The sequence below is a fragment of the Accipiter gentilis genome, chromosome 10, assembly GCF_929443795.1.
Source record: "Accipiter gentilis chromosome 10, bAccGen1.1, whole genome shotgun sequence".
Taxonomy (NCBI): Eukaryota; Metazoa; Chordata; class Aves; order Accipitriformes; family Accipitridae; genus Astur; species Astur gentilis.
The window spans coordinates 2,492,548-2,517,372 of NC_064889.1; the positions used below are offsets into that span (position 1 = coordinate 2,492,548).

The following is a 24,825-nucleotide window of genomic DNA, read 5'->3' on the forward strand; positions in this document are numbered from 1 at the left end:
TACTTGTCTCACCGCAAGGTAGATTAATCCTTGCCTACTCACTAGCCAAAAAACTCAAGCAACCTTTGAAGGCGTGGTCTTGTCAGGAAGCCCTTTAACCTTAAAGGCACCTTGGAATCAACTGTACCTTCAGCAGCAGCCTTATATACTGGTGCACCTTGGGTTTCAGGTCTGGCTGAAGATGCTCTTGGTCTTTGCTGCTCTGGGATACCCCAGACTTAGGTCAGGAGCATCAGTTTCTGGTGGACCTCTACTTACCAGCTGGTGATACACAATCATTGACTTGATGGTCAAGAAACCAATGGGCAAAACAGGCAGGTTCACACCAGTGCAGCTGGTGAGCCATCACATGCTCAACTTCACAAGGTTGCATGTGATCTCTCTTTCATCTATCCAGCAGCTCTTGGCTGCTGAGCAGCACATTAAAAGAGGCTTTTTTGGAAAGTTGTAGCTGGGGGCAGGAGCTGTATGAATAAGCTATTCACTAGCATGGAAACCAGCCCACACATGGTGGCTGCCTGACTTGTCTTCATGTGAGCATCACAAGACAAAACGAATGTATCTAAATAGACATCAACCTACTTGAATTTGTACCTAAACCAACATGCACCAGTATTGCTCTATCATAGGCTGCTCCATCATCTACAACACCCAACCGGGCTCTGCTAATAAATATGAATAAGTGGTCCCTAAATTTTGCTACTTGTGGCAATCCTGACCCAGCAAAGCCACAAGCCAAAGGACTGGTCCCAAACCTGCAATATAGAATACAGATGGAAACACTGTACACGTTGTCAGGACATACAGACGTAGGGTATCGCTGAGCACACGACTTCACGGGTAGTGTTTGCTAGAAAGCAGAACTCAACCGCACAAAGGGTGAATGTGCTGACCACCAGTTAGAGCTAGTGATGGAGAGCAGAGAAGAGGGATACGGGGTAGACAAGAGACAGTTGGCACCTACTACTACTTGCATGCGTTGAGAGCTGTTAAACCAGGTGAGCAGAGTCCCAAAGAGCATTTCCAAAGAGTGGAATGAATCAGGTCCCTCCCAAGGATGGAGCTTGCCAAGCACGAGCCCAGCACCTTTCGCATCCCAGCGGGAAAGACTTCTATGGCTAAAAAACCCCTAGTGCTTTGTAAGAGGGTAGCCTCCAGGAACACAGCACGGCACTCCAGGTACAGCACAGCCCCTCACCCAGGGCTTTCGCCAGGCTATGTAAAATACTACATTTTACTACATAAATTTCTCCCTTTCCTGATCTACAAGCAGGGAGATGCGTGAAGATGCAGCCAAGTGATCTCAGTTCATACAGCTGCATCTTTCAGTCAGGTTTGGAGTAGTTCTGGCTCAAAACCCCTGGAAATTTATCAAGAGCAACCTTAAAAATTCACGGAATTTGTAAGTCTCTGCCCTCTTCCAGCAGGAAAATTATCCTGGGAAAAATTCATCCTTTATAATAAAAGCTGCTAACAGAAAAGTCACAAAAAGCCCTTCTTGGCCATCTGCCTTTCTTGGAAAAGCAGATTTTAGGATTGCACGAGATGTTTGCTGGACCCATGGCAATGCTGCAGCACAGTATAAATCACAGACTTTGGTTTTCATGCTTTTCTTCGGTTTTATACTCAGCTCCACATGCAGCACCACAGCTGGAGCAGAGGAGCAAGGCAGCTCTAGTCAACACTCCACCTGAGCTCTTACGGCAGGAGAGGATTCCTGGTGTTTATCCACACTTCTATAGTAACATCTCTCCCACCTCAGGAAAAAAAAAAAAGAAAAAAAAAGAGTGGGTTGGAAGCCATTGGCCTCTTCCACTCCTGAAACCTCTCGGTTTGTGATTTTCCAAAAGCAGCTTATCCAGGCAGGAGATTAAGCCTGAGATGCAAATGCTCTGCAGCACAGGCTCAGGCAGGATGGTGCTGCAGCCCACGGACCTGCCAAGGGACACCAGTTACTGTGCTTGAAAAAGCCACTAAGGCTGTGTTGTTGTTTTGTTATGTTTTTTTTTTTTAAAACCCACTATTTCACTCTCACTGTATTTTTATTGCCCAATTTACATGTTTTTCCTTCCTCTTAAGACGCTGTCTGCCAGCATTGCTCTGATAATTGAGGACTGAATAATCATCGGATACTGTGGCTAAGGGTACAAAATCAAAAGTTATAGGAGGTGCAAGATTTATTTTTCTTTGTTGTCTGTTGCTTTTTGGACAATATTTGCTTTGATCTTTTCTATGGATGTAAATCATTTTTAGAGCAAAAGGATCCTAGGGGGACTTTGTCATTGAGGTTAAAAACAAACAAAAAAATAGGTAGCTGTGCAATACAAGTTGCAGTGCTCCAGGAAAGCTATGGAAACCATAGCTGATATTGAATCAAGCCAGAAAACATCCCCACGGCCAAGAAATACAAATGGTTTCCCCATTTCGCATCCGTTTCTGCTGTGTTCGCTGAATTTACCCATCTACAGCATCCTTGGAAGTGGTAGAAGCAGCGGTGGAGGGATCAGTGCAGCTAAGGTTAGCAAAGAAAGGCTCCCACAGCTCTGCTCGCTCCCTTGTTTCATTTCCCCCGCCATGTTGGAAAAAATTACCATTTCGGAGTCACTGTAACAGGCCTGCCCCAGCCGGGCTGCAGGCACTGCCTCGGGATGAGGAGGTTGGTCAGAGGAGAGAAGGAACTCAAAATTGCCATCGTAATCATCTTCCTCCGTATCCCCCTCCCCATCAGCAAAAGTACCTCTAGTCAAGAAATCGGAGCGCGTCCGCGCCATGCGGGCTTTCTTTTTATGGGTCGGTCTGGGAACCTGCTTGACCAAATGATAAAACAAAACAAAACAAAAAGTTTTTTAAAATGAAAAGGAGATTCTACCAATGTTTGGCATCATAGTGTAGCTCAAGTACAGCCTTAAGGCATCTCTGAGTGACATTGCACCCCACAGAGGGGACACAATATTATATCTAGTGAAAAAAAAAAAAAAAGAAAAAAAAAAAAGACCAGGAAAAACAAAAACCAAGACAGCACGGTGAAAATGGAGAATCACGGATGTTACTCAAAAGTACGTTAAACCAAACCAAGACAAGACTGCGTTGGACAGTGTTTGCCATCAGGACCACAAGATCCTTTTTATCCAGAGCTGCTATGAATTAATGTTACGGAGGCCTTTTATTTTTAAGAGAAGGAGTGAAAGTTGCCATACCATATCCCCCTTCCCTATGTCTGGCAGCCCTCGTGCTTTATAGTTAACTTCTTTGAAGCTTTTGAGCTAAAACTGGCAGAATAAGGGGTTTTTTCCCTCCCATGTTCAATTAAAAGAGAAAATAAGCAAGCCATAACTTACCTCTCCTCTGCCAGACCCCGGCATCTTAAATGGCTTCCTAGCTAGTTCACCCTTGGAAAGGCACTGATGATTTGCTTCTCTGCTGAAACACAACAGAACAGAGATGTTTCATCTTCTCCTAAAAGCCTTCCCACCATGCCAGCCCGGCTTGCAGGAGCATACAAGTGTGCAGCCCAAGCAATCAAGACCAAATTGCAAGTTTGAGGTCACAGGGGTTTCAGCATCACTTTGAATTCTTCAGGATTTGAGTTAATACCAAAGGACAAGAAGATACAAAGTTCTGCCTGCCAACTCTACCCATCATGGTGGTTACGGATGGTACCTTTTCACTTCTGCATTCTCAAATGTGATTGTTCTGTTGCAGAATAAAAAGTAAAATACAGGAATTTTTAACTCTTTTTTCCTGTTGCTTGTTCTGTGAATGAACCAGAAAAAGAAACAGAAAAAAAATTTTTGGGGGGAAGACCATTCTCAAATACTCACTTCCAAACCAATTCTCCAGGACCTCCTGCAGATTTTCATACAAACTGGTTCAGAAGGAGAGCATCCTCGCTTTGCATCTAACACAGCATTAAAAAATACACCCACTTAAGTTGCTTTTTGCTCAGCTCACTCTTTCTACCATCGCTTCTGACTAAAACCCTCACCATGCCCATGCACGAGGGATGCCACTGGCTCTATCATGGGGCAAAGGGCTGTTTTTTTTACTGACTGCTCCTTTTCCCCATCACATGTGTCTGGACTTAGTTAAAAAACGTGCACAAATTAAACGCAAATCTCCTCACGTCGCAACAGCACATAAACCACAAGACTATTACACTTGGAGGTACCTTGAGTTCTCAACAACAAACATTCACTGGTAGCTTTTACCTTGGAAAGGGCACAGCAGGATTTGGAGGCGGGGGGGTTTGTCCTCTTTGAGCTAAATGGCCAAAAGCTCTCTAAAATTAAGCATGGTAGCTTAAGCACACTATAGAGTGGGAGCAAATGTTGTCCCAAGATCTTGCTGTGGTCTCTAGACCCTGGGCTGGAGCAGCCCATCATTTAAGGAATGCAACGGAGCTGAATGACTGCTACGTCCATTACACGTGTAATTATCTATGTAAGTGATATGCTGTCAAAAGTGCATTTGCATCCCAAACTCTCTCAAGACTGTTGCTATTTTTTAATCTGCAATGGTAAGATTGTCCGAATGGCTTTGCTGGCTGTGTTAATTATATAGTAAACGAGAAAGATCATGAAACTTTCTGCCTTATCTAGTAATTTCTGCTCTGACCACCCAAAAATCCTAAGAATGTTTTCTTCACCTTTTACCTTGAGAAATAAACTCCTATCATCAACCACCTAGGGTAAATGAAAGCAGTGTCAACCCTCTTTCTGTTAACTCCTTCAGCTGCTAATGTCCATGATTATCTCCCTTGGCCTACATAATGCACATCACGTAAAAGATCGAGAAATCGTATTTCCAGTTCTTTTTCCTTTTCCTCTGATCTCTGCCTGCTCATTGCTAGAAGATAAGAAACCTGTCTTTGTTTCAGTAGGGGTTTTGTACAGTCTCCAGAAGCAACATTCTGGATCATTTGCATAAAATGGTCTGTAGCAGAACCAAAAGCCTACGGAGGAAGCACACCGTCTTTTTACTCACTGGAGGCCAAAGGGATTGTCTTTTGGCGTGAAGAACATAGCACTTGCCCTCGTCTCCTCGGTGGCCTGGTTGGGCGTTCGGGGTTGCCGGAGGCGCTCCGTCCTTGAGAAGTGGCTGCCCGGGAGCTCCCTGGGGTCCAAAGCCGGTCTGGAACGGCACCGGGATTCCAGCGCCGATCCCGATTGACCTTCTCTTCGCTCCATGAACATGCTGACAGGTCTGTCTTTGGGGGCACTGTGGGCTGGAGAGCTTCCCCTGGTCCCAACGGTGAGACCTTTAATGTCCACCGATGAGGTTGGAGTCACACCTGTGGTGGGGCTGTGCTCCCCTCTGCTCTGGGGGTGCAGGATGAGGACCGACAGAGGCCGGCTGTCTGGTTTTTTGGTTGGTTTGAGGGAGGGGTCCTTCATTCTGCTCTGCTCAGCCCTCTGCAAAGCCTCCACCCTCCCTTGCTGCTCAAAGGCTTTGCGTTGTCTCTCCAGAATTTCCTTCTGCTGACGGATCTGCTCCATCATCTCCCTCTCATTTTGCAGCTGAAGCTGCTTTTGCCGTTCCTCCTTCTCCACATTGAGCTTTTCCAGTCTCTTGATGACAGAGTCTGGAGAATGTGCCTGCGTTGCAGTCACTGTCCCGTGTTCCTCTCTCTTACTAGAGGACTTCTCCTCTTCCTCCCCTCCCTGGTCTGGCTCAGAGTCCTTTCTGACCTCAGAGAACGTAACTGTCCTCTCCTCTCTTTCCACTGCTTTGTTTCTCAGGTTATTCTCCATCAACTTTACCTTCACGTTGTCTTGTGGTGGAACATAGAAAGTAGGTAGGTTGCTGGAAAGGAAGGTTTCTCTTGGATGCGCCTTGTGTATAACATTCTGGGGGTCACAGACCACGCGTTCCTTCATGGTGAGGTTATCAGGTGGCTTCAAGTCTGAAGGCGTTCTTCTGCAACCGGGTAAATTGCTGTTCACATCTGCCGCACAGAAAGACTTCTCAGACAGATGAGCCTGGGGACTGCTAGGCAAAGAGTCAGTGGAAAACGACTGCACATCTTGCTCGGTTAAAACTAAGGAAATGAGTTTATTACTTGGGGTATCTTCACAGCTTAACATTTCAAAGCTCCCTTGAGAGCTTTCACTCTCTGGGGTTCCCTGAGGGGAATGAAGTGCCTCAGATACAAGCTCGGTGGACCACCGCCGCTCTTCTGAAGGTGACAGCCCGCCCGTGGACCGGACCTTGAGCAGCTCCAAGCTAAATTTTGCCTGTTCCAGTTCACGCATCCTCCGGCTTTCTCTTTTTGCACGAACCACTTTTTTCTGGTTGAGATCCTCCAGTGACTTGGGTCTCTCTCTCACAGCGACCTCCTCTTCAGTGTCCATCCCGCTCTGGCTACTGGCTCTCTCGTGCCTTTTGTACAATAAATTTGCAGAAGTATCCAGTGGGTCCATGTGATTCACCCGATTATTCTCCATCAGTGATTTATGTTCCTCTACAGCTCTCACTCGCTCTTCAAATGAGCCATCTTCCCACTTAGATGGGTCGGAGCCCTTGATTTCCAACGCACCATCTGCCTCCAGTCCATCCTCTTCTCTAACTGACAGGCCGTTCTCCAGCTGCATCTCTTTTAATCGCTGCTCTTTCAAAGCTCTAAACCTACAAGAAAGCAGAAAACCAGCATATTGTACCCCCATGCCCACTCACATCCCTTCAAGGCACTGCACCGGTGCCATTTCATCATCACCACCACCACCACCTCACCACTGGCAGCATCTCAAGCAACCCTCCTTGCACATCTGGTGCAAGATAATGCGAATGCATGTTCAGTTTTCAACCTTCTCCTCTTATGCCATCTCTCCTACTCAAGGATTGCCCGAACGCACCTGAAAGCTCCGCTCGTGCTGATGGCAGCAGCTCCAGCCTCCATCCCCGGTCTAGCTCCTTTGTAAGCTGATGGAGCTGGAAGATCTTAACTCGTCGCACCCCCTTGGCTTCTCCATCTTCACCATCCTGCCTGGGCTGCCTCTGGTACAGCTAGCAGGGGCTCATGCCCTGCTCCAAGAGCTCTTTGCAGCTCCCAAATCTTCTACCCTATGTCAAGGTGCTCCACATCTTGCAGGCAGCACCTCCAGAGAATGAACCAAGACCTGCCCTGTGGCCAGCAAGCCAAGGCATGGCTAGAAACCCTCTCCCCTTCTCAGCAGCTGGCTCCAGTATCTCCTGTCCCCGTGAGACAGCGCAGCAACCGGATCGGCGAGGCAATCTGAGTTAAAAATAGGCTACTTAAACTGGTGCTGCTGCCAAGGGGGAAAAAAAACCCTCACGAGTATTTATGGCCTCGGCTTTCCACTGCCTACGTGCTCCAACCAGAAATAGATTGCTTATTCTACGAGTAGGATGTGCAGCTAAATACACTCCTTTGTTAGAAAGTATGGACAAACGAAGGATCAGGGCAGGTCGCAACAGGGTCAGGGATCCTACAAAGGGACACCATCCTCTCTAAGTCACCATAGTCCGAGCAGTGCCCAAATTCACATCAACCACCCCCCCGCCATGAGCACCATCAGAAAAAGTTTTCTTTTTCAACTAAGGCCAACGGCGTTACCTTTGTCGTGCTAAATATCCTCTGCACACTGCTTGCAAGCAGATGACTTTGCTTCTGCTGGCTGTGTACGACTGCTTTGCGCGGTGTCCTCGCCAGGCTGCCTGGATGCTGGTGGCTGCGTCGTGCCGCCGCTTGGTGTGCTCCCGCCAGCAGCTCTGGATGAGATGGGCTGCAAACTGCATCTGCAGGAACCTTCGCCTCTGCACAAAGCCACGCCAGTGGGTCTGGAGAATGATGGCGGCTTTGCTGAGGACAAGAGGGTCCGGGGATGGCTTGCCTTGCTTTCGGATCTGGTAACTACGCCAAAATCTCTGCAAACACAGCAGGGAGTTCCCTGTAATGGGTGTTGCGTGGGGATGGGAGAGCACCTGCCTTCATGCAACTTTTCCAGCTCTGTCTCCCCCATTCCCAACTTATTACAGCACTATGAGTCAAATCCTGACTGTAAGCTCCTTCCTCGGAGAGGGGACCCGATTCTACCCATCAGCTGTATCCGTAAGATTTGTGGATTGTAATTTGCAACAAAATCAGGCACCATCACCTACCTGTATGATCACTGCAGCTTGCCTTAAGCTCAGGAACTGCCTCCTGCAGAGCATGCTGCGGAACCAGCGCTGCAGCAGTGTGATCCGGCGCAGCACCTCCTGATGCAGCAGGTCCTGCAGAAGCTGCCGCTCCCGCTCCTTTACGAAAACCTGGCCAAAAAACCCCAAAAAACATTAGCATGGAAAGCTTCCGAGACCACAAGACAAATGATTTAATCCTCCTGGTTTCTGTGTCCTGGATGCCGAGAAGAAAGCTCAGCGGCTGATTTTAGTTAAGCCACCTCTTACAGGTTTCTGCAGTTTCATCTACAGCCTGTGACTGTCCAAGCTCTGAATTACAGAGCCTCTGCTTTCCTTTCAGAGGCGGCAAAATGACAGCTATCGTATCAAGCTGTGTCTACAAACAGATATAGTTTTTTGAAGGCTGCCTTGTTACAACCAGGTTTGTGACTTGGTTAACACAAACCAACAATGTTCCTTTCTATTTTGTACTAACAATATTCAAAGCTTCATTTAAGCCATTGGCTTCTGGGAAGCAGAAGAAAAATAGTTTCATTAACTAAAAACATATATAAGACGTTAATTTATCATTACAGAAATGCAGGCAGATGTTAAATCTGTATCTTAAATGTAAGTCTAGAGCTGAGGATAAATGTTTACCATTGTTCTTCCAACTTGGTAATTGTCTGGATCGAGTTTTATTTTCCGGAAGAAATCATGGATATTGTGCTTAGACGGGCTGATTCCTTGTGGCAGAAGGACATGGAAATGGTTCACAAAATCCTGAGAAGGAAAAAAAGAAACACCAAGATTTGGTTAGATGGGTCCTGCTGTGTCCTTTTCTTCCATAAATAACAGATTTGCTCCACTGGTCTACGTGAAATGGGATATATCGAGTGAGCAGAATGACAGCATTTTATGGACTGCAGAACACCAAGTTTAGTCCACCATTTGTGGTTTGATGGGAAACACATCAAAGCAGGCACCCAGCAACGTTCAAACATCTTTCAGTGTGGCAGGAGAGGTTCTGCAGAACCCATGGGGTCATCTCGAGCAAAAAATGCTCCAAATGCTCAGCAAGGGCTGCTACAGAAGGGGGTTACCAGTATATGCAAAGCATCTCTGAGATGCTCCATCGGTTACTGCTGTGAGGACTCAAAGAGCCAAGGAGGTACGAGAGGAGAGATCCTCCCAAGTCAGGTTGGGATCCATGCTCATGGCAAAAAAAAATATTGAGCAGTTTTCCTTTTCTAAACAGCTGCTGCGCAGGACATGACATCTGGCCCAAAGCAGCTGCCAGCAGGAAACAAATCGACACCAGCAAAGCATGAAAGGACTGACATGTGTGCAAAACCTGGCAAACACATGGAAAAGAAGAAAACAGGAAAAGCTGGATAACTCCTGAGCGGTGTAGAGGATGCCAGTCACCCTCCCAATGGGACGCAGCCAGCACTGACATGACAGGGCGAACACCATTCCCAGGTGATTCCAAAACACACACAGAAGAGCACGTGCAAATTGGATACCTTTTTTTGCAAAAAAGAAGTCCATGTTACAAAAAAATACTGCTTTTGTTCAAAACCCATGATGTTATTTGCAGAGGGGCTTGTAGCCTTCACCTAGGTCTAGACCAGCTTCCTAGAAATCAGCAGCACAGCAGTGGACCGCTCCGTGCCAGACATAAGCTCATTACATCCACTGCCTTGCACGAGCTATAAATTCATTACCTGTTAAAAACCCAAGCTAGCAACATTCAGACAACTCTGATAATGATGCTAAAGATAGCGAAAGATGGAAAACGTTTTACTCAACCTGGAAGGAGTATTTGCAGCTGTATCCTGACTGGCGAATGCGAACTGTCTCCAGCATCCCCGTGTACCGCAGCTGCCTGAGCACCAAGCTGTCATTGAACCGCAGGGGCAGCTGGAAGGGGAAAAACAGGCCAACGATGAGCAAATATTTCCTTTAACTGAGGCTTTTAAGCATGCGGATGGGTAAACGGATTCAGCAGATGTAGCACATCTGCATGACATGCATGTTGGCAACAACGCTAGGGGAGGAAGGGAATACGGGTCCCCAGGAACCATACTAATCCCACCAGGGTTGAATCCTGTTTGCTTCCAAGCAGCCATCAGATGGAGACTTTCAAACAGCTAACTAGATATATAAAGCCATAAAGAAGGTTTTCTGGAGCCCCCAAACTGAATAAGACTCTGCCAAGGTCACAGCTAATGGGTAAGATTGTGAGCAACTAAATAATCTCCGAGGCATAAAGGTTCATCTGTAAACATCTGGGTAAAACTCCAATGGATTAATCCCCACGAAAGTGTCACTACTGCAAGCTTCATTTTAAACTGAGGGTCCTTAGCCCATGAGACAAATGCTTAAAGTCAAATTCAAGAAATATGATGCATCACTGAGTCAGTTTGAATAACATAGCTTATTCTAAAAGTATCTGCTTTTACCTATAGAAACTTTATTTTAAAGAAGCTTTAAGGCTCAGTAACAGCACAAACGAATTCACAGTGCTGTAAATCTCTATTATGGGTGGCAGGAGCTTCAAAGGAGTCATATTTATTTATTCAAATGAATATATTTTTCATATAAATTAAAACTGTGTATTTTTTATATACGTTTCTACAATTTCAAGAAAAGCCAGTCCAATTTATCAAGAGCAACACCCAAGTGATAACATCGATGCTTCCCACTGCTCATATACAAGTATCTTCTAAATCCAACTCGGTTTGGGGCTTTCTTTTGTTTTTAACCCCCTTGTATTGGGTTTGTGTGACAAGGTTTTGGTAGCGGGGGGGGGCTACAGGGGTGGCTTCTGTGAGAAGCTGCTGGAAGCTTCCTCAGTGTCCGACAGAGCCAACACCAGCCAGCTCTAAGACGGACCCGCCGCCGGCCAAGGCTGAGCCCATCAGCAATAGTGGTAACGGCCTCTGGGATAATGTATTTAAGAAGGAAAAAAAGTTGCAGGACACACAGAAATGGCAGCCGGAGAGAGGAGTGAGAACACGTAAGAGAAACAACCCTGCAGACACCAAGGTCAGTGAAGAAGGAGGGGGTGGAGATGTAAGAATTCACAAAATATTTCCAAGATGATTTTTATCAGCACTGCTTTCACGGGATGGGATTTACCTTTTCAGCGTTGGATCGAATACACTTGACAAAATAAGGTTCTGCTTGGCCAAGTGTCTCCATCAGCTTGTTAAGCGATGCCTGCAACAGAGAAGACATCTTCAGTCGGGAAATGGAGAACAGACTACGATGAAGAGTGAAAATCCAAGTGCTTAAATCAGAAAACTAAAAAATTGGAATAAATGATGAATAAACAAAGCAGATGAGAAAATGTTCCCCATAACGAGTGTTTCAGCCCAAGCAACTTGGCTGGTTTTGTCCTTGCACCCAACAAATTAGCTAGAGATAAATACAATGCCGGGTTGTATTTTGAGATCTCCAGTTCAACCTTTTCACATCAGCCACTGGAGCCCAAAGTCACATCCTGCTCTGCACCAGCAAGCCTCTTCTAGACATGAGCGGGAGCTCCAAGACAAGGATTTACACCTTGCACCAAACAATCACTGGTGTTTTTTAAGTACAAATAAAATTTTCCTTTATCAAAAGTGACTCAACGCAGCATTTATTCCTGATTTTTAATGGTCCAAACTTTATTGCTGGCCTAAAAATGAATTTTCTTAATGACAGTTTTGCAAAGGGAAGATCTGAAATTTGCAATGATTTTTGAAGCTTGTGAACCCTAACCACTTCATAGGTTGTTTTTAGAGGAGAATAGTTTCAATGCTGGCATATTCCTGCCATATTCCTCTGCTGCACAGTTGTGATCACTGAGAATCAAGGGTTTTCCAGGTTCCCATTTTATATTTCCCCTTATTTCTGCATCATTATTAAATGTCTAGCTCATAAAAATTTAAATTGGCATCATTGCTATGCCCAACTGCTCCAGCGGGATGTTACGCCGAGTTACTGCTCCACCTCGGAAATCTTTGACTCTCTTGAGACGAAGCACAAGCTCTTTGAATAAAAACATACTGAAAATCAGAGCATGCTGAGTCAGACTGCGGCTGGCTGGGCTCCTCCACTGCATTTTTTTTTTAATCTCTCTAATTGCCAAGCACATTACTGACATGGTATTAGTAACGTGCTCCAGAGTTGATTACTCTTGATTTTAATAGCGTTTAAAACTCACTTGTGTAAAAGAGACTCTGTTGCATATTTACTATAAGCAGAGTTATAAATTTTTGAATATATGTGTTACCAAAATGGCCTGATATTAGAAGGAAGAATTTTGCCTACAGATCTTCTTGCAGGAAGCCTTTTCTTCTCCTTCTGATCATTTTAAAGACATCTGTATGGGAAGCCTTTCATGTTTAGAATAATTTATCTACATCCAGGATCTGGGGAAGAGTAAAGGATGGATCCCACACACGTGCGATGCAGCTGCGTTATGCGTATATTAACTGCATGCATATTGCCCCAGCGTTCCCATCCCAGGGAGCAGCAGGAACACCACGACGCGGCAGACCTCTGCTGGCACACTGTTGGTTTTCTTAAAAGTAGACTGAAAGTACTCTTTTTTTACAAAAGAAAAAAGCCTATTAGGAGATATCAATCAGCAATGACGCTGCAGCATCCCACCGTGCCCCACACTGGGCTGGTGGGAGGGAAGTGGGGGACTCACGGGATGCAACCCCTTTGCCAAACAGCCCTGCTGAAAGCCTAGCAGGCAAAGTGCTCCCACCACTGGAAATTGGATCGTACTTTGACCACTGGCCCCGTAGGAGGGGGTATTTCCATTTCAGCAGCAGCCAGCGACATCCCGCACAGGGCAGATGGTTCAGGCAGCCTCTGCCATCTGGTGCGAGCTCTGGTCATCGGGAATCCGTAAAGGACATGCAAGGTCCCTGGATTAACCCCATACCCTGCTCCTTTGTCCCTCTGCCTGCAAAACTTTCCAGCCACCCACTCTTTCACCACCTGTATTTGGTCTTTCAGGGCACAAATTGTTTCAGCATCACCCCATGCTAGACAGGGCAGCATCCTTTTCTTTAGGGTACCACCTGCACGCAGGATAAAAGGGGAGGCTATAAATCACCGTGCTGGTGTTTTGGTACCAGCAGTCTATTTTTCAGCTGTGAAAGCCATCACTCCTCTTACAGCATCCTCTAATACAGATAATTTGCCTATAGATTACCGTAAGTATAGGCATGGTTAAAATCAATAGGAGACGGAGCAGCTGCAAGCCTGATGTTCAGGCATTAGCCACAAGGCAGCATTTATCAGCAACTGCCCCCCCCCGCCAAACCCCATGATAGGAAACATTTGTATTTCCTGCCTGTGACCCAGTTCCATGTGCTGCAATTTTATTAGCCTGCTCTTGATAAAGAAAGCAATCTCGCTGGCTTGCACCAGGCTGCTCTCTTGAGAAAATGCTTCTCTCTTACAAGTGCTAAATGAAATTAGGGCTGGAGTGCATGGCGTTTGTCTGAGAGGAGAAGCAGGCAGTCATACCAGAGCTGCCTCTGACTTAAATAGGTTTTTATTCACTGAAATAAAAAAAAGGATGTGTTGCAGGCAGAGCTTCTACATTGTCACATCATTGCTGGGGAACATCAAAAAGCATAAGGAAAAGGGTATTCGAATGACCTGCTATCCTGCGTAGGGGGGAAATCTTCATGGTGTTTAGTGGCCTTTTATTTGTACGTGCTGTAAAAATATATGTAAAAATCTCAATCACACACCCTGAGGCTTTTCAGAGTTTCGTTTGAAGGATGAATAGGTTTTGGGAAGGCATTTCACTTCAAGACATCCCTGTTTCAATCCCCTCCATGGTATTGTATGAATTAAACTCTGCAGAAGTGTATTTTAACCAGAATACCATCAGACTAGACTAAATTTAATATATATACACACACACACAGATGTGCATTCTGCAAATTATATATACACAGATTTTTGTGTGCATGTGCGTGTGCATGTATATATCTGATTACTTAATCTTACCCAGATCTACACACGGAGACTTTCTAAAATTGACCCACATCTCCAAAAAAACCCCCACCAAAATTACAAGTCAAAACTAAGCCAGACTTGCTTAGAAACCGATTTTTAACTGAAAAGCTGCTTTCTAATGCTACCACCTGCTTATGCATGTGTCTTGTAGCAGTTTCCAAGCCCTGATGCGCATATTGGAGGATTATTTTTGCTGCAGCTATTCCTAGGGATGGCTGGCTGGCACACAACGCTGACAACACAACAAATGCTGTATCGATCCCTCCTCTGAATTCCTCTGCCTGCCTGGAGAGAATGCAGCAATATTTTGACCTTTCTGCCCCTATTAAAATTCATGTTCTGCCTGGCTTGAAAACAGATTGAATTTCAGATGCTGAATGCAAGTAAAAAGACTGTAAAAACGTCATTTGGGGATTTTGCAGTTTCTGGATCCGGCAGAGAAAGCGCAATGATGCGATGGCTTGGAAAGTGAGGTACCAGAGGACAGGAACGCACCAACCTCTCTGCTTTGCAGTTTGTGCTCGTATCCCATCTTGCTCCACCGCATCATTCCCCACAATATCCACCATTGCTCTTGTTTCCCTCCAAGGATACCATTTAAATACCTGCAGGTGTGTCTCAGCTTCCCAAAGCCATGTCCTCACCTGAATTCATGTCCTAAACAGTGGTGAGGATAGGACAGGACTGTGCCTGCAAGTGTCCTCCTAGCCACTCGGAGCAGGTATTTGCTTTTAATTTACCTCTCAAAGGCAAAAGATTACCTGGAACTGGGCGCTGATGCTGGGCGGTTTTTTCTTCTTATGGAGATGCAGGAGAGATTTGGTAATGCGGTCATGCAGCGTCAGGTTGGTTAGGTGCTTGAGAGACTTCACGTCCAGCATGTGCTGTGGAAAAAAGAGAGACTGCATTTGTTCTTGATAAATACGAGACTAACTAGATGCTATATCCCTCTTTATACCCTCTGCAGGGCTTTTTTAGGTGAACACCCTACTTAATCTCAACAGGAAACACTGAGGGACAGCTTGAAATGTAGCTCTGTACTATTTGGCCAGAGCCAGATCCCCAGGATCACGTTCTGCCAAGCTCCTCTGAGGACTTGCCCAGGGCATCTTTGACCATGGGAAATTTGGCTTTCCTACCCACTAAGGACTGCAGACAAATTATTCACTGTTAATGAGCAGTTCATTGATTAACTGCATCTGTGCCTCTCCAGGTGCAACGTGCATGCAGGGAGGAGTAAAACCAAAGTTTGCTCCTCCTGATCCCTCCGTTCCCAACCCCCAACACAGCACCAGCAAGGACCACAATGAGCATTAGTCTTCTAGGTACAACAGATCTCTTGGCATCTCTTAACATATAGTAAACGCAGCCAAGATGGAGGGAAACTGAATATTAGACAAGCCCATTGTCTGTCAGGTACTAGCCCCCTTGCATAACCTACCTGCTCAGTTTAGTTTAGAGATTTCATTACCAAATTCCACCAGCACATATGTACTCCTTCCCAGGATGAGGAAAAAAGGAGCCATACAGCGCTCTCCCAGCACAAATCAGGGCTGAAATCCTTTGTTTTTATGTCCATTAAAGAGCCCTGAACAGAGCTGAGCTGACCAAGGTCTTGATGCAGACCTGAGTGGTCTTCCTCACAGCCATCAGCAGCTCATCACTGTACCTACCGTCTTAACCCAAGCAAGGTTAAAATGCTGCTTCCCACTTACCTTTGGGAGATTGGGTTTGGCTTTGAAGTTCTTATTTCGCCTGGGGAGATAATAAATGGCTCAGGTTAATCCATGTGTGCAATTGCAGAATGGAGGAGTTTATGAAACAAACCCTTCCAAATCCCCTTTAGCAGCTGCTTTCTATAACCTGTGCAGAAACCAGGCTGCTTCTGCATGCTGCAAACTAGTTTTACAAATTTAGTGGCATGGGTTTGAGAGGAAGGTATCCAATCAAAGGGAATCATTACATTGGAGATGATGGGATGCCACTAATTTGGGTAGAGCAAGGGAGCGGCGTTGTGAAACGACTGACCACCCTCCTGCTTTCTCATACCCCATGTTAACTCCAGCCACCCCAGTGATGTTCTCTGAACCTTCTGATGAGGCTGCAGCATGAATCATCAACATTTCCCCACCTAATTTGTAATGGAAACTTTGATATCACATAAAAAATGTGACTGCATTACATCGCTGTCATATCTTGAGACTGGTTTGACCAGCAGATTCCCTTCTTCTCTCTCTTTCCTGTGTCTGTCACTACAAATGAATGATAAGAGTTAAATAAATCAGATGCGTAAAACATACTGGGGTCACTTTGACCCAGCCGTGAAACATCTCCAAGTCTACTTGAAACCCTGATATGTTCATATTCTGGCTATTTACATTCCTCTAACTACCCATGCTGCTCATTATGCTCGAGGAATAAAGCCAAAATCCCCTCCTTTTGCACTGACATGAGGATGCCGTGGGCCCTCTCCAGCAGCTTGCTGTTGGTCGCGTTGACAAATATCCCATCTTTGTCTAGGAAGGCACTGGAGCTGGCGAGCCTGTTGTGCCGCATCCCCATCCGGCCATTCCAGCCAACCGCATAGGCATCGCTGCAACATCAAACATCACACAGTGTTAGGAAGACATAAAAAACTCTGGTTCTATGACAAAATAAAAAATAAGATCATAAAATAATCCGTTGGTAGAAAATGAGAGTCGCTGCTTTATTCTTTTAACTGTAAATCCGCTTCCATGGGATATGTTCATGATGCCAGACACCATGTGAAGTGATCAGCTAATTAAGCACGTTTTTAAAAATCAAATACTCATAAAAGGATCAAAACTATCAACAGGAGAATAACAGCTCCCAGTTCTCCCAGTCACAAGGTTTGGGACCTGCAGTCTGCAGATACCCCAGTGGTCTGAAGGATGTGAGACTATAACCTCTGCCATTAGCCTTGCCATCATTCAGTCACAACTTGAGATGACGCTGATGCTGATTCTGTCTTTTCTAATTCATGCAATGATTTCATTAGGAAAAGAACAAGCAAATATCATTTGCAATAAACTAATTATCTGCCACAAATGAAGGATGCCAGCCGCAGCTGGACTGATGGGTTGGCCCAAAATCAATCACTGGGACCTGATCACAAATCACTCGCCCTATTTGGTCCTCTCTAGAAACACTCACTGCAGAAGGACTGAAGGAAATGGTGAGAGGAACCAAAATCCTCCCTTGGAGGAAGGGAAACAGGTACTTGACAAAACTTCACACCAGGGCAAATCATTTCCAGAGTTGAGGAGCCTTCCTATGGTGTCTGGGGTTATGCGAAGCCTCTCCTGGGCTGGACCCAACTGCAATACTTTTGGTTTGGTGGTGGGGTTTTGGTGGGGGGGGGAAGTTGATTTTTTTTTTTTTTTTTTTTAAATTCTCTATCAGCCTTGCAGAAACCATCATATGAAATAAAGGTGATCTAAGGGAGGATGTGGAGTCTGCAACCACCCCCCAACCCCAAGCTATCTTAGACAGGAGCAAAAGGAATAGGAGGAGACTCAATGCAGCACCAGTCTTCTGGTCATGAGGATGCTGAAGGACACCGTGGTTTAAATGGGGCCTCTGGCACTGGTCACTTCTGAGATCTAGCAACAAGGCAGCCCTTTGTCTTAAAAGTCTTGATTTGGAGGAAGGACAAATATCAAGTGCCACATGGAAATTGAAAAATAAAGCATGTAAAGTTGTTCATTCAGCCAGCTCAAAGCCTGAAGCCAGATCCTTGGGGCAACATGACTCTGGAGTGCAAGTCGCCTTCCTGCCTCGCCGCAGCACTTTTCAAATTCCTTCCTAGTCCTATTAAATCAGCATTTTGACATGTAGCACTATTAAAAGAAAGGATGAATTGCAGCAAAGTAAACCCCTGGCTGAGCACTCCCTGACTTGCTTTTTTTAAGCAGCCCATTAGATTCAAGGAAGGCCAGTGAGAAGCTTTAATATCCAGGTGATCTCTCCTGTCCACCTTTCTCTCCACAGCTAAGGTCCCATCCTTCAAAAACCTCCTATTTGCAGGAGGGAAAAAAAAAAAAAAAAAAATCACCAGTTGATGGGTACCGCTAAACCTCAATGGCCACTTTTAGGATCTACAACCCATCATTAATCCTGGCCAACCTCAATGCACTCTCAGGCTTGAGACCAGCTGTGGATATATGGACTCTGAATAAGACTAGAGAATAGAAATTCCTAGAAACTCCCATGTGGTTTTGGCGGGGGGGGGGGGGGGGGGTGGGGGAAGACAGCTGTTTATTATGGACGCTTTAGGATGTATACATGCATATAGTGACTGATGCAGCCTCTTTGGTACTTGGGAGGTCAATCATCTCACCAAGCCCAATCAACTGTTTCAAGACAGACTGATCAACACCTGCTTTCCTGCATGCCACTCAGACAACACTGCACATAAAACAGTTTCATCAATGAACATAAACCAGCAGGAAAACGGACAGCCCGAGAGGTTTTTGTTAGTGATGGCATGGCTTTCATTACTTGACGGTTGGTGAAGGGACATCCAAGGCATGCCGGCTTTCCAACACCGCTGAAGCCTGGTTTCCACCCCCTAGCATGTGCAAACCACCCGTCCACTTTCTTCTGAGATCAGAGGAGAGCACTGGGCTCACTAAACCCTCCGCAATGACTTCCTGAGTGATGTCATGCCTCAAATTTGCTTTTAGAAGCAAGCCCCGGGCTATCCTGTGGGTTGGATGTGCAACTGCAGACTTATCAGCGACCATATGATCACGAGATGGCTTTGAAAGCAAATTCCTGTTTAATTTAGCTCCGTAAATCACTTGCCGGTCTATCTGCTGGAAAGCTGTTAAAGTAAATATCTCTTCTATATGTTACCTTCACCCATGTATTTACCCCTCCTTGCTTGACAAGCGCAATTTAACTGAAATACCAACATTTATCAAGTGCGATATGACTCTTCAGATCAAAATCATGACTCTTCAGATCAAAATCATCTTCAATGAAAGGTATAAAAATCACCTGTCTACTCCAAAAGCGCAGGCTGTATTTTAGAGATCTTACGAGAGACCCCGTTTGTGCTTTCAGAAGGAAGGAGCACAGACGACATTTGGGGGCCCATCACTGATGATGCCCAAGAGAAGCAAAGATCATGGACCATGCTACTGAGGCACCACACGAGGAGGAGCATAGGAGTTGGGACAGCTTCAAAAGTACATTTTCTGCAAATATATCAGTAATGGGAATAAACTGTCAGTCCTGACCCTGTTGTTAGGATGCAGCTGCTGAGGATGATGGAAGAAAGACACAGTAGTTGCTACCCTTGTTCCTGGCTGTTTAAGGCAACTTGTCTGTTATACTGCCTTGGGTTAAGTCAAATAAATAGAGCTGAGCACAGACTGAACTCCACAGTAAATAAATACGTCCCCCTTGTTGCCTGGGACAGGAGTAGCTTCCCTGCCTTTACAATGGCCCCTTGCTGGAATAATTGAAATGTTTTGGGCTATGAAAATGCTGGCAGCCCAAGCTGCCGCACTAACGTGCCTCCAAAGCTGGAGCTCGCCCCATCCCACTTCGCAGATGTTCTTCATGCAGCAACATCAGATTTGAAGGCTTGCTAGAGAAACTGCAGAACTTCTCCTATCTACATGTGAAGATCTCTCAGGGACAAAGTTTCATGTTACATCACATTTAGGGAAACCTGCGCAACCAGAGATGCTAGAAACAGTGAACGTCACCTCTGGAGACACCAACCTTCTCTGCCTCAAACATTACCATGTACCTACTATTGTCGTAACCCAACAGATTAGAGCTGTGGCAGCTATAGCATTAGGAGAAAGAAAAAAAGGAGGGGTGGGAAAGACTGATGTGAGGACAACCGGGGTTGCATCACCTTCCCACGATAGGGTGAGATTGCTTGCACAAGCTGGATTTCTGCCCAAACTCGAGAAGTGGCACAAATCTATGAGTTCAATCCAACAATTTTATGGAAATCACATCCTTTTTGACCACTGAAAATAAGCCAACTTGTAATGTTATGAGAATATTCAGTTCTCCTTCAGCAGGGTGCTACCACCACTCTCAAAGGGAAGAAATTCAGGGCAAGAAGGATATTCTAGTCTTGACGGCAATCAGAGGGCACATGCTGAACAAAGCCAGACAATGAAAGCCACATTTGTTCCCCTAGAAAAAAAACTGGAACAACCTGTGTCTCATTTCTGTCTTGGCCATTTGGCATTAAAGCCAGTAAAAAATGAGGTTTAACGATATATTTGGAGGATATTTTATTTTGTGTGGAAGGGAAGCCCACTGAGACGCAAGGACCATTACAGGGGATTTGATGGACATGTTTCAGGAGACAGTGTCAGACTACTCTTGACTTGTTCTGGACTTCTCGAGAAACTCAGAGAAGCCATGAAGTTACACCTGGATGTCTGCAGCTCCAAGCAATCGTTTTAGGAGTTGAGGATGCTTTGATCGTATCTTTCCCCAGCACACACACACATCTCCTCAGAGGGAAGCAGAGAGGCACTGTACCCTTTTAGAGGTAGTATTTGGATAATCAGACTTTCTGGGGTCTGCAGAGAGATAGCACAAGAGTAGTTGGAGAAAAGGAGGAGGATCAGTGCCCAGATATCCCTTTGAAATAAAGATGTTTTGCTTCATATGCAACTTAATTCTGAAATGGATTTGGAAAACCCTTTGCAGAAGAGGCACAGATCTGCATCTCAAAGTATAGACCTGACTCTCAAGCAGAAAGGTCTCGTTAAGTAGTTGCTTGAATGGCCAGAACCTTCAAGGAAGGATCAAAAAATAAAACTGTACATAAAAACTGTAAAAATTGAACCTTTTTGAAGTTAACATGTTTCTTTCCCTTAAAAACAAGGAAACATTTGGCAAGATACCATCTCAAGGCCCATAACTTCCCAGGTCCTCCACACTCAGTGGCGCCTAGAGCTACCATCACACCGCTTGCATGCAATCCTGCACCCAAACACATAATTGGTTTTTTTGTGCCAGAAAAATCCCCAGTAAATTTTTATTTCCTTGATATCGGCACATTCATTAGCGTTTTTTGCAAGCATCTTACCACCTCGTATGCCACACCACCTGCAATCGCTGCCTTCTGACACAGGAAAGTTGCTTTCCCTGCCTGCCGTTTAGCCAAGTAAAGATACTTAGATATGATCACATAGCACAGAAAGAACAAAGAGAAGACAAAATTAATAAGCAAGCTAGGAGAAACTTTAATACAATCATTTATAACAAAAGACTGCTCTCCCATCCCAGATTTCCTTGTCATGCCAATGTAAAAAAACGCAAGAGACTTACCGCTGGGTCCTCTCGTTGATGGTATTGACTCCCTGGAGATCTGAGAGCGGTGTCCGCGGGCTCTTCCGAGTAATACCTAAAGCAGCACATGAAAAAAAAAAGTTTCTACCTGGCTCTTCACCAAAAGGCAATTAGCACAGCCATAGCTTAGCACTGACTACAGCAAGGAGGAGCATGTACGTGTCATGGCACATGCTGGGCATACAAGGGTGCCAAGGATGCCAACATACCCGTCGTCCACTAAGTTCTACCTCTCTGCCACAAAGTCATCACTCTTATGAGTAATGCTGTTTGCTCAAACCTACTAATTCCCCTCCCACACATGCACGGTGTGTGAGGCACATGTTGTCCCAGCTAGTAAGCAAACAGTGAAGGAAGAGGCTGCTGTGATGGGGAACCTGCCACCCATGTCCTGCATGTCCAAAATATTCCTAAACTCTCCGCTGTGCATGGGACAACAGAGTTTCTTGCACGGGCAAAACCTGGACATAAGTAGGTGCTTGGAAAAATGGTCATTTATTCCTTGCGCATTTCTTCCCTCCCTACAGATACATGGACAAGGACACATATAGCGAGTAGTATATACTGCACAGGGAGCTTTATTGCCTATTGAACCCGTATCCTTTGACAGGGGTAGTTTTAGAGCAATTTATATTTAATATAGCCAAGGAAGTTATCAGGCATGGTTACAGAAGCAGACTTCAAGCTGTTATCTTCCCCAAAGTGGAAATGTTTTCTAACCAAGCATTTAGGAAGACAGAGGACAATTTTTGTAGACAACAAAACACTTTTCAAGTCACTAAACTACAGATATTTAAAGACCCGATAAGCCGGAATTTGACATGAAAACAGCTGAGCAATTTTTTAACTGTCTCGAAATCACTGCTGTGAGACAGGAAACATCGCAGCGCTCACCTGAACATGGGAAAAAAGTATATTCCTTTACCCTGAGGTTTCTGTAGTGGAAAAAAAAATGCTAACAAACCCTCTCTGAAAAGAAAGAAGACTAAACTATAGTTTGTAACAGAACAGGAAGAAGCAACACCATATCCCCTCCTCCCCGCATTTATCATTTTCCTATTTAATATAGCCCAGATGCTGAGCTAAAAAGTGTCCTAAGGATCTTTTTATTCTGAAGATGAACGCAAAGTGAATACGCAGAGATCTGAGCCCATCCTGCTGAAATATTATTCCTCAGAGCCTGAAATTTCTAAGGTGAAGATTAATTCCTACCAAACCTCAACAGGTGACATCCCTTTAACAGGACATCTACTGTCCTCCTTTACCTGTTGAGATATTATAACAGGTTGTCTTGAAGACTGATCATTGGGCAGGAGATGCCTGAAAAGGCTGATGGTCAGCTTGGTTAAACTATTGTATATAAAGTGTCCAAATATCCTAGAAATCTGAGCAAAAGAAAATTCCAGAAAGTGCTGCCACAAGTCATCTTTGATCCTGCCTGTGCTCCAAGGCAGGACCAAGTCACTCCTGCTGAGAAGGTTTTGCAGTCTCCAACTCTGGAGGTTTTTGGAAAGCAAGCCAGATAATCTATCCAAGTGCCTAGCTATGACTAGAGTTCAAACCTCTCTTTTTAATCCCCCTTTTTGCCATTTAAGCCATTTTTTGTTACATTTCTCATCCTAGGAGCATTCTTTTACCTCTTTCAAGATTGGCATTTCTGTGCCAAAAGTGACTTGTCTAGAGCACAGAAACCCAATTGTAAAGGGGGGGGGGCGGGGAAGAGAATAATCAGGAATCTGCTTAAAATATTGCATTACTATTTTTTGTAGCTAGTTTTACACTAAGAAAGCACCTAACATCTAGCTGTGTCTATTTTTTATAATAGTATATATGCCTGGATACTTACCCATTAAGGCACAGAAGGGCTTCTCTAACCTAAAGCATTTCATGAAAAATGGGCTTTCACTGGTATTTCTAAGATTATTTTTTTTAGTCCATCCTCTTCTTTTTGGAGCAAGCTCTGTCCTCCTTTACTTCCCTGCACTCCCCACCAAAGAAATCCCCGAGAGAAAAAGCCCCAAACACCATCTAGCCCAACAAGCCAAGCTGAAGTTCCGAAGACAAGGTTGTAGCAAAATATTACTGCATCCACACCTTGCATTGCTCAGGAAAAGGGAACTTCTATTTCAGGCTTCCAGACGATAGCTGCATTAAAACCGCATCGTAATTCTGCCAGCTTAGCACCTTACATGACTTTTTGATTAATAAAAGTTATGGTGCACAAGCTGGGTTAAAGAGGATTGCTTTAGACATACCACCCCCCAAAAAAAAGACTTTTCTACATTGTGCCATCACTTGGCTCTTAAAAGCCAAATAAAAGTTGTCATATTGATGTAGCCCCTTTTCTGGGAAATAGAGTGGGATTTTTTAGAAATGAAAGGCAAAAGGTTTTAGATTTAAACTGATGAGTCTCATGTGGCTTTGAGTATTCTCTCTAGTGAATACAGGCTATTAAATTGTATATATTAATACGCTGCATTCAAGGAACAGTGGTGTGAATGGAAACGACTCATTCCCTTCACCCAGCTCAGCTGCAGGCTCATCTATTTTACATTTCAGGAAGAAAAGTATTCTGATTTTTCAAGCACATTCCCTTTTCTTCAGCTGTAGTGTTTCAGAAAGACAGACTGATCTGCCTAACAGGTCTTTGCCTTCATCAAGAAGAGCTTTGGATAATCCCAGTCTGCTCCCTGCTCACAAAGGTCAACCAGCAGAGCTTTAGTCTTGAACTCAGAGATGTCTAAACCCAGTGCCTTGCTCTGGTGGAAGACCATAAATTAATTGACAGACTCAAAGACACCAGCAAAGCAGCTGAGATGGGAAGGGAAGGGCGATCAGTTGGCTACACAAGCTGAATACCAAGTGACCTAAAGGGAATCTCAATATACTCACCAAATCAATTTGTTTCCTCTCTTTGTGCATAGCTAGAACTAATTGCACAATTCAAGACAAGGAGATGATCTATCTGGTCCCTCTCTCAAGGATGACATGGGCGTAACCTCATCTGACTTCTGGGAAAAGCAGAGTCGCTGGGGCCAACGTCAGCCTGAGCATCCTCGCCTGCGGGGCCCACAAGCTCACTAAATTCAGGACCCAAAAATGATACACGCTCCAACCCCGGTTTAGCCTGCCAAAGAAATGAAGCCTGGGGAAGCAGCTTGCAGGAGCACACCCTGTGGGAAGACGCGAAAGATTTCTGAACGCAGAACATGAATTACTTGTTTGTCAGGTTGGATGCTCTCAGCCAATTCACAAACTACAGCAACGTTACTCTCGGATCCATGTGTTGGTTTTATCCTAAGAGAGACCAAGCTACGT

The 24,825-nt window shown here is 45.0% G+C and overlaps 1 protein-coding gene across 8 annotated transcripts in view; it reads right to left on the bottom strand.

The window, feature by feature from the left end:
• MYO9A (myosin IXA) overlaps positions 1–24,825 on the bottom strand; it is a 189,603-nt gene that overhangs the window by 18,644 nt on the left and 146,134 nt on the right. For 5 of the 8 annotated variants that reach the window (XM_049812619.1, XM_049812620.1, XM_049812618.1 and 2 more), the window contains 12 exons: positions 21,487–21,562; positions 16,604–16,747; positions 15,870–15,909; positions 14,916–15,038; positions 11,263–11,343; positions 9,931–10,041; positions 8,779–8,901; positions 8,119–8,268; positions 7,574–7,884; positions 4,984–6,624; positions 3,339–3,420; positions 2,592–2,804 (listed from right to left, as the gene is read on the bottom strand). In XM_049812619.1, coding sequence (XP_049668576.1) covers positions 2,592–2,804; positions 3,339–3,420; positions 4,984–6,624; positions 7,574–7,884; positions 8,119–8,268; positions 8,779–8,901; positions 9,931–10,041; positions 11,263–11,343; positions 14,916–15,038; positions 15,870–15,909; positions 16,604–16,747; positions 21,487–21,562 — 3,095 coding nt within the window. The remainder of the gene's footprint in view (positions 1–2,591; positions 2,805–3,338; positions 3,421–4,983; positions 6,625–7,573; positions 7,885–8,118; positions 8,269–8,778; positions 8,902–9,930; positions 10,042–11,262; positions 11,344–14,915; positions 15,039–15,869; positions 15,910–16,603; positions 16,748–21,486; positions 21,563–24,825) is intronic. The other 3 variants (XM_049812617.1, XM_049812622.1, XM_049812621.1) reach the window with 3 other exon arrangements.